Source organism: Rana temporaria, chromosome 1 (genome assembly GCF_905171775.1).
Source record: "Rana temporaria chromosome 1, aRanTem1.1, whole genome shotgun sequence".
NCBI lineage: Eukaryota > Metazoa > Chordata > Amphibia > Anura > Ranidae > Rana > Rana temporaria.
Window position 1 is genome coordinate 422546588 of NC_053489.1, and position 10088 is coordinate 422556675.

The 10088-nt window shown below is 40.7% G+C and overlaps 1 protein-coding gene across 2 annotated transcripts in view; it reads left to right on the plus strand.

Moving 5' to 3' along the window:
• Positions 1-5145, plus strand: part of HGSNAT (heparan-alpha-glucosaminide N-acetyltransferase) — a 48223-nt gene extending 43078 nt beyond the window's left edge. For both annotated transcript variants that reach the window (XM_040325246.1, XM_040325250.1), the window contains 2 exons: positions 2819-2931; positions 4811-5145. In XM_040325246.1, coding sequence (XP_040181180.1) covers positions 2819-2931; positions 4811-4992 — 295 coding nt within the window. In that variant the 3' untranslated portion in view covers positions 4993-5145. The remainder of the gene's footprint in view (positions 1-2818; positions 2932-4810) is intronic.
• The last annotated feature ends 4943 nt before the right edge of the window (positions 5146-10088 follow it).

Sequence of the window (10088 nt, forward strand, 5' to 3'; positions counted from 1 at the left end):
ACAAACTCAGATGTTGCTTCTTTATAACCGTGCATCATGCTGCATTATGTACAGTGATTATAAAAAGTCTACACACCCTTATTAACCTGTCGGGTTTCTAAGATGTAAAAAAGACAAATCATTTCAGAACTTTTTCCACCTTCTAATGTGACCTATAAACTGTACAGCTCAATTGCAAAACAAACAAAGCTTTTAGGTTGACGGAAGTAAAAATAAAAAATGAAAATGTGGTTGCATAATTGCACACGCTCTTATAACTGGTTATGTAGCTGTGTTCAGAATTAAGCAATCGCATTTTAAACTCATCTTAAAGTGGTTGTAAACCCACTTAGATTTTTATTTTTTATTTTTGCAAACACCTGCAAGACAAAGGCATAATGAGCTAGTATGCATAGCTCATTATGTAATGCTCACCTGGAATCTAAGCCCCCGCTGCGGTGCCCGACTCGGCACCGGCCGGTGACATTTTGTCCCGGAGTTACTTCTGGGTATCACGGCTTCGGTAATGTGATTGGCTGGAGCCGCGATGACGTCAATCCCGCTGGAAACAACAGAAAGCAACGGTGCGTACGTGCCATTGCTTCAGTGCGCATGTGCCAATTACATCGGCACATGCAAATACAGGGTTTAGGAGATAGCCAGGGCTAGCTATAGGTAAGCTTATTATAGGCTTACCTGTAGCATAAAATGTTGTAAGGCTTTACAACCACTTTAAATGATGTGTACCGACTCCTATTTAAAGTGCCTCTGATTAACCCCAAATAAAGTTCAGCTGTTCTAGTAGGTCTTTCCTGACATTTTCTTAGTCGCATCCTACAGCAAAAGCCATGGTCCGTAGAGAGCTTCCAAAGCATTAGCGGGATCTCATTATTAAAAGGTATCGGTCATGAGAAGGGCATAAAATAATTTTCAAAGCATTGGATATACCATGGAATGCAGTGGAGAAAATATGGCACAACAGTGACATTGGCAAAAATTGGACGTCCCTCAAACTGATGAAAAGACAAGAAGAAAACTGGTCAGGGAGGCTGCCAAGAGGCCTACAGCAACATTAAAGGAGCTGAAGGAAAATCTGGCAAGTACTGGATGTGTGGTACTTGTGACAACAATCTCCTGTATTCATATGTCTGGTACTTGTGACCACAATCTCCTGTATTCTTCATATGTCTGGGCTATGTGGTAGAGTGGCAAGACAGAAGCCTTTTCTTACAAAGGAAAAACACATCTGAAGTCTCCCAAAAGCATGTGGGAAAATGGGTTGTGGTCTGATGAAACCGAGGTTGAACTATTTGGCCATAATTCCAAAAGATATGTTTGACACAAGAACACTGACCATTACCAAAACGCCATACCCACTATGATGCATGGTGGTAGCAGCATCATTCTTTGGGGCTGTTTTTTTCTTCAGCTGGAACAGGGGCCTTAGTCAAGGTAGAGGGAATTATGAACAGTTCCAAATACCAGTCAATATTGGCACAAAACCTTCAGGCTTCTGCTAGAAAGCTTGAAGAGTAGGTTCATCTTTCAGCATGACAACGACCCAAAGCAAACATCCAAATCAACAAAGGAATGGTTTCCCCAGAAGAAGTTTAAAGTTTGGGAATGGGCCAGACCTGAATCTGATTGGAAATCTGTGGGGTGATCTGAAGAGGGCTGTGCACAGGAGATGCCCTCACAATCTGAGATTTGGAGTGTCTTTGCCATGTCAAGATGTGCCATGCTGATACTCGTACCAAGACTGAGTGCTGTAATAAAATCAAAAGCTGCTTTAAAAAAAAAAAAACGCACACACAAACTAAAATATGGTTGCACAAGTGTTTTTTTTTTTTAACTTCCCTCCACCTAAAAATTTTTTTTTTTTTCAACCGAGTTGTACAGTTTATAGGTCACATTAAAGATGGAAAAAGTTCTGAATTGATTTCTTTGTAATTTTTTTTTTTTTTTTTTTTAAATCACAGAAACCTGGAATGTTAACAGGGGTGTGTAGACTTTTTACACCCACTGTACATGACCATAGGCTAATATTAAGAAGTAGATTTATATAGCACCAACAGTTTAAATCGAGTACAGTAGGCGTCAGAGGGCCCTGCTCCTTAGAGCTTACAATGTAAGAGGGAAGGTCAAGAGGTAATAACTGTGGGGGATATGCTGATGGCGAAAGTAAATGTACAGTTGTTAGGTGGGGGCTAGATAGGCTTCTCTGAAGAGATGAGTTTTCAGGGATCGTCTGAAAGTTGGAGAAAGTCAGACAGATTGGGGTAGAGCATTCCAGAGGATGGGAGAGGCTCGGGAGAATTCCTGAAGGAGAGTATAGGATGAGGTGACAAGGGAGTTAGAGAGCAGAAGGTCTTGGGAGGAGTGAACAGAACAGTTGGGTTGGTATTTTGAGATCAGGTCAGTGATGTAGCTGGGGGCCAGGTTATGGACAGCTTTGTAAGTTATTGTTGGTATCTTGAATTTAATTTTGTTGGTTGAGTGGCAGCCAATAGAGGGATTGGCAGAGGAGTATAGCAGACGCTGAGCAGTTTGTGAGGTGGATGAGCCTGGCAGCAGTGTTCATGATGGACTTAAGTGGGGGTAGCCTATTTAGAGGTAAGCCAATGAGTGAGTTGCAGTAGGCAAGAGATGACCAGGGGGTGGATTAGAAGCATTTATTTTTTGCTAATATTACCAGCTCACTGCTCTTTCCAGCAGTTGTACTATTTTAAAGTATTGCCTATTGAACAACGAATCTACTGGTTGTAAAAACCTGTAGATTTTAATTGGTGTTTATGCATTTGCTTTTCATTATTTTTTTTTTTTATATAATATTCTACAGGTCCATCTCTTATGTGACAACCCTCAGCTGCTTTGCTTTCTTCCTGTTAATGATGATTTATTTCTTGGTGGACGTTAAACAGTACTGGAAAGGTGGTCCATTTTTTTATCCAGGTAAGTGGGTGACTGTGCAAGGGAGCAAATAGAAGTTTAAAACTGAACTCTGGCCATAAAAGTATTTCTTTAAAGTAGAACTTAAGGCCAAATCTGTGTTGTATAAGGGCCATTACCCTTGACTTTCTGTACCATAGCCCAAACAAGTGAGGAAATCTTGGGGTATCATCAAAACTAGCGTCCCAATTGGAAGTTTACCCCTCCATTACTGTTCTGGTGTAAATACATCTGGGATTTTATTTTACTTTTAATGACTGTAAGCAGGACAAATGGGGAACATGACTTCCTTTTGGGAATACCGACGGCAATTAAAACGGACACTTTACTATATCTAAAACTTTAAAACATATATTGGGTTTGTATGAGGCTATGATTGGCAACATCCTTCTACATTTTATACTGATTTCTGACCTCCAATATGACTTTGTGGCAAAACAATATAAAAATACAATATATTTTATATGCAATATATTTTTATTAAATGCACTTTAAAAAACACACTATTGGCAGAGTAATCTAACTGGCCGGGATAAAATTGCTGTACACCTATACAATCATTTTCTGGCTGGGGAACATCCTGTGAAGAAATTCAACAAATTTCAATCTTATTCATTTTACAAATCTTCAGGGAAGTTGGATATGTTACAATCTGAACCAACGGACAATCATGTCCTATGGTAAGGACTGTTGATGCTACATGAGTTGCTCTCTTCTTAAGCTGGCCTTGGGCTTATCCGTGGTCCTTTTTGTGCATACACTGTCCCTGATGGGAGTCTGTGGCCCCAGAGATGAGCCCTTTGGTTTTTAAACCTTTTGTCTGAGCTTTCCTATAACACATATCCAACTTATTTGCAGTCCCCCTCCCCCGAAGATTTGTAAAATGATTTAAATTGAAATGCATTGTCATTTTCTGGCTGGGGAACATCCTTTTGAAGAAATTCTTGTATGGGGTGTATCCACATTGCTCCAGCCTGAATCCCTTGGCGCCATCACATAGTGTAGGGCAGGCATGGCCAAAGTCCAGCCCGTGTTCTGGTCTCGCTGCCATTGGACGACTGAGCTGTCCATTCTAGGCAGTAGGACTTTGTATTAAAGAGGCAAACAAGAAAACAGGAGTTTCTCTTGTATGTAATGTGTTGGCGCTTGTCCTGCCCCCCTCCCTGTCCCCTTCGAGGCTGCATTCATGGAAATGGTAGGGCTGCATTAATGGTGATGGTGGGGCTGACCCTTATTTTGCTTCGCAGTTCTTTTATTTAAAATTTTTACTTTTTCAGAAAAAAAAAAAAAAAAAAAAAAAAAAACTTTCCTCTGAAAGTGAAGGTGTGTGTTTTATACACAGATGCATGCGGTATATCAAAATAAAACGCCAGAGATAATTTCTTCACCACACATAGCCACAAAGGCAAGATCATTCTTGTTGGGCAGTGTATTAGTGCTCGGAGGAACACGCTTAGACCAAATTTTAATGGTTCAAAAAAATGTCAAGCAAAATGGTCGTCCCTCACACATGTTCACTTCATCAAATCTGGCCCCCTTTGAAAAAAGTTTGTACACCCCTGGTGTAGGGCTATCAACCCTGTATTGTACGTGGTGGGTAAAAGTGCATCGGAGATTAACTGTTAAATTGTGGTTCTGACAGATGAGCAATTGTATGTGTTTACAATATCATGTTATGATGCAGCACAAGTGAATAAAATATATATTTTTTTTATATATAGAGAAAGAGATGCATACTGGCGCTGCATCATTACAGGGTATTGTAAGTCTTTAGGGTTTGTGTATATCAAACTTTACCAGAAGCCAAATATTATCACAGTGCAGTTTTCATTACAATGTATTTATTACTGTGGAGATAATCTCAATTTTCTTTTTTTTTAAGGAATGAACTCTATTCTTGTTTACGTTGGCCACGAAGTATTTGAAAATTATTTCCCCTTCAAGTGGAAGATGCAGGACAGTCAGTCGCATGCTCAGCATCTCACCCAGAACCTTGTTGCCACTTCCATCTGGGTGCTGATTGCCTATATCCTTTACAAAAAGAGGATATTCTGGAAGATTTGACCTCTTGTAGCATCGGCCTAATCTTATGGTTAAAACTGCAGACGTTTAAATTTGGAAGTTGAGTCATTTCTTTGGGACATCTAAAACTAAAATATCTGGGTCAGGGTCATACGTTTGCCGTCTACCTGCACTTCACTTTTTTTTTTTTTTTTTTAACAGATTTTCGTTTTGTTTTTAGTTTTGTGGCTTACTGCAAAAAGCAACAGAAGCATGGCTAAGGTACACAATATTTACCTCTCCAACAGTCAAAGATCCCACACTGGCGTCTTCTACCCAGCTTCCTCTGGGTGCCGTAATGTGGCCGTCTTCATTGGCTGGCGCAGGATGTCGCCTCCTGCACATGCTCAAAAATTTAGTCATTCCACCACAGAGAATCTGCTAGAATGTAAACTGAGCTACGCATGCGCAGCCTGGTGTACATTCTAAAGATGACTGTGCAGCTAGGCAATTAATTTTATTGCAGAGGAGAGATTCCCTGTCACTTCTGCAATAAGGAATCTGCCTGCTCAGTTTTTTTTAATTACAGACTTATGTTCCACTTTTAATGAAAAGGAGTTAAAGGGAAACATTTTAATTATTTTTTTACGTTTGTCAGTGCACCCTCAGCAAACAAATGTCTAATGTATGTTTAAATTAAAAAATGCAAACACTACTACTATGCTGCAATAGAATAATTATTGCTTATTTTAACATGTTTGTGCTCAGTAATGTGCAGCTGGTTAGTCTTTCTCTTGATTTTAGCTGTTGATTAGGTTTATGGACAATATAGGAAGACCTAAACTAAAAACCATTATTCTTTCTTTATTTAGCATACATAGAAGTACATTTTTATTAAATATGCTAAAAGCTTGCATTGCTCCCTCATGTGGCTGGTTGTGGTCTCTACTGGTGCAAAAGATCTTGGTTGGTATTGCATAGTTCAGGCAGATCTACTGATTGCCTGGCAGTGCTTGAATGTTGGTGATCCAAGATCCTCCAACAGAACGCTTGTGACCAGCTGGATGAAGCCCTATGTATGTGTATGTGTGTGTGTGTGTGTGTGTGTGTGTGTGTATATGTATTTATATTAGGGCCGAAACAACTAATCGATTAATCAACAACTAATCGATTATGAAAATAGTTGTCAACTATTTTCATAATCGATTAGTCGGCCAGTTGATTAGTTGGCCTGCATATAGTATGCATTATTTGTTTACATATCAGGAAATACAGTGCAGCACACATACAGCTCAGTACATCGTCCATACATGTCACTAAGTGCCTGAGAATTTGTGAATGTGAAAGTGTGAGGAGCAATGCCTCATGGGACATGTAGTCCTGAGCAGGAAGTGAGTGGTTCTAAAGGCAGAAGTTTTTTTACCTTGCTATAGCGGGCGCTCTATACTATACTTTGCAGCCTGCTATTGAGACACTCTGAAGGCAGGAGGAGCCAGAAGTGGAGGATCTGGGCTGCTCTGTGCAAAACCATTACACAGAGCAGGTAAGTATAACAAGTTTTTAAAAAAAAAAAACACTTTAAAGACTTTGTGTAGGGAAGATGAACCCAGAAAAAGTGGAGGTAATAGAAGGCATTACAATTACTGCAGTTGGTTATTTATATTTACCACTGCAAATAGATATTTAAGAATAAATAGCCTTTTTTTTATTATTTACATATTAACTAAATTGTACACCACACTTTTTTTTAAGATGATCCGATTAGTCGATTAATCGAAACAATAATCGGCCAACTAATCGATTATGAAAATAATCGTTGGTTGCAGCCCTAATATATATATATATATATATATATATATATATATATATATATATATATATATATATATATAATATTGTGTGTGTGTGTGTGTGTGTGTGTGTATATATATATATATATATATATATATATATATATATATATATATATATATATATATATATATATGTATATGTGTGTGTGTGTGTGTGTGTGTGTGTGTGTGTGTATATATATATATATATATACAAATTTGTTTCTTCTATACAATTGGGGTTGCTTATATTTAATAAACTATTACTTAGAATTTGTGTGCTAAATAAAAACAGGAAATGGTTTTTAATGTTTGCAATACATGTGGCAATTTTCAGGCAAATTCAACCACTTTCACGGTCTCAACAAAAAAATGTCAATGGTACAATGCTTTTTTATCTGTTTTTGGTTGCGTTTTCAATGGAACACTTGTTGACCATGCTTAAGCTGCTGTGTATGGCTGGCATGAGGCTACATTAACACCATGAGGTATCATTGCAGGGTATATTTACATGCATTAACATTAATTCCCATGGATGGAAGCTGCAAGTAGCATTTTTTTTTTTTTTTAACACCATATACTAAATCTGAGAGGTGTAAATGTAGCCTTGGGCCTTGTACACAAAGCTCAAACCTGTAGAAGAGCAGTTTGTAGAGAGAGCATTTACAAGCATCAGGCAGCTTTCTTGAAAGCACCCTTTAGCTTAGGTTTGTGGACGGTCAAGCACAGCTTTTAATGTGGACGCTGTCACTTCAAACATGGGTGAAGAGTGATTAAAAAGCTTTTTAGCAAACTTCCAGCAGCTTTCTTGAAGCCTTTTAAAAACTCCTGTAAAAGCTTCCTGTACAGACTGCGCTTATTCAAGCTAATGTTCATGTGCACAAATTAATGCGATGTGTATTTTTTATTTCTGCTGCCGTCATTTTAATTTTTTTTATTCTGTTGCGTGTCTCTTACATGTACTGATTTGTAAATAAATGTGTTTAAAATGTGAAGTAAAGCTCATACAAATTCTTTTCCGACTTATTTTTTTTGGGCTGTGCATGTGTGGTGGTGATTTATATCTTTCAAAACTGCATAACACATACGTGGCACCCAGGAATAAATGTGTTTTGTGCTGGAAGCGTGCGCCCGGCACCGACCCTTGGTTCACATCTATGCGTGCTGCATGTAGGGCAGCACAATTATTTCAGTGGGTTGCCCTACCCACAAACGCAGTGATCCTTTGCTAAAATAACACCACACTGGTTCATCAGGCGTGTTGGTGTCATTAGGAATTATGGGCACCCCTGCATGTTCTGCTAAAGAGCAGCACATTTAACTGCGTGATGAGAGGATTGCAATTTATTTTTTGTGTGCACATTTCTGACATGCAAAGATGTGATCCAAACATGAAGTGCACTTGTATGTTAAGTATGCATGTGCCATATATGTGGGGTCCCCATGGAAGCTGGAAATTCCACCAGAACATCGCAAACGGGGACCAGGGATTTGCAGTCATATGATCACATAAAAAAAAAAACACACGCACACACCAATTTGTGCTTAACTTTCTATTTTTTTTTTTTCTCAAAGAAGTTATGGATATTTCTCATATCGCCTTTCAGGACAACCTTGGAGAGAGCGCAGCTCCGCCCACTTTTTAGGAAACACCTGATCCTTTAAGATCCCTCCTCTTCCACCATGGCCTCAGTTATTGTGTTTCCTCCGCCATGGTGGAAGCATCATAGGGAACCAGGGAGCTGCGCTCTCTCCAAGGCGGAGGGGTTGTTAGCTTACCTTTTTTCTGTTGTTAGTGCAGTGACCATCCCGGCCCCCCTCCACGGGGAGGGGGCGTTCAGGAGTCCCCAGACGCTCCGGCTCAGTGGAGCATTCGGCTTCCCAGGAGGCGGTGGCGTGTGCCCGGGTGCTGCGGTAGGGCCTGGTGGCCGAGCGGTAACCGCCGCAGGTCGGCGTTGTTCCGCATTTCAGCTCCGGGTCCCGGCCGGCGAGTGCGTCGCGCACGGTGACGCCGCTTCCTGGTGGGGGCGTGGCGCAGTGGTTCTCGACGCCTGGAACGCAGCGTCTGTGGGACGGGTCAGGTGACCGGCGCTTCCGTTTCCGGCCCCCGATGATGACGCGGGACGCCGGGAAAATTTAAAAAAACGGAGCTTTCTAGCTACTATCCTGCTGCGCTCTACAATGGAGGAGAGACTGACAGCACCAGCGGAAACAGGCGCTGCAAGCACCGGTCAGGCCCAGGTAAGAGGGGTACACTGGTGCCTTTTATTCTTACTTTATGTGGGCCTATTTTGGGTATTGTTGTCCTCCCTGAGGGAGCCTGTGGTTACCAGACCAAGTTAATGTCCTTGGTCTGCATAGCCGTAAGGGGTAGTGGCACTTCTTTCCAGGCCCCTTGTTTATTTCTGGTGGTGGCAGCACTGGGTGTAAAAAAAAAAAAAAAGATGGTAACTTTTGGTTTGTCATCTCGTTGCAGGAAAAATCTGTAGGCAAAACCAAACACTTGGATGCACCAAGAAAATGCCCATCTTGCAGGAATCCTTTAAGGGATTCGTGGCAAAAACCCATGTGCAGATCCTGTATTAAAAATTTGGTAGAAGAGGAAACTTCACAACAATATAAGGACCTATTCTCTTCAGTTCAGGAACTAGCAAGCTCTTTAGGTTCAGTTAAGGATCTGATTGCACAAGGCTCCGCAAGTCAAAGGGAACCTCAGCAGCCACCACCTAGCCCAAAAGTCCCCTTATCTAGACAAACAGATGGGGATTCGGCAGATGAAGGAACCAGTACTCTTGCCTCCCTCAGGGATTCAGATGAGGAGGAAGAGGAAGAAGATAGTAGCAAAATTTCTAAATTTAAATTGTCTTTAGAAGACGTTGATGAGTTACTTAAGGCAATTTACACCACCCTGGATATCCAGGAGGAAAGGGTCCAGTTATCCATACATGATAAAATGTATCAAGGATTGGACGAATCCAAACACCGGGTTTTCCCGGTCCACAAAGTCCTCTCGGACACAATCAAAAAAGAGTGGAAAGACCCTGAACGGGCTCCTTTTTTTTCCAAGACTCTTAAAAGAAGGTTTCCATTTGAAGAAAGTGATTCTGAAGTATGGAACAAAAAACCTAAAGTAGACGCTGCTTTCTCGCAAGTATCGCGTCATACAGATTTAGCTTTTGAGGACATGGGGGTTTTAAAAGACCCGATGGATAAGAGGGCTGATTCCCTCCTAAAGAAGGCTTGGGATTCCGCTTCAACCAGCCTGAAACCAGCTATGGCCGCCACAGTCGTTGCACGCATTTTGGAGTGCTGGGTTGAAAAATTACA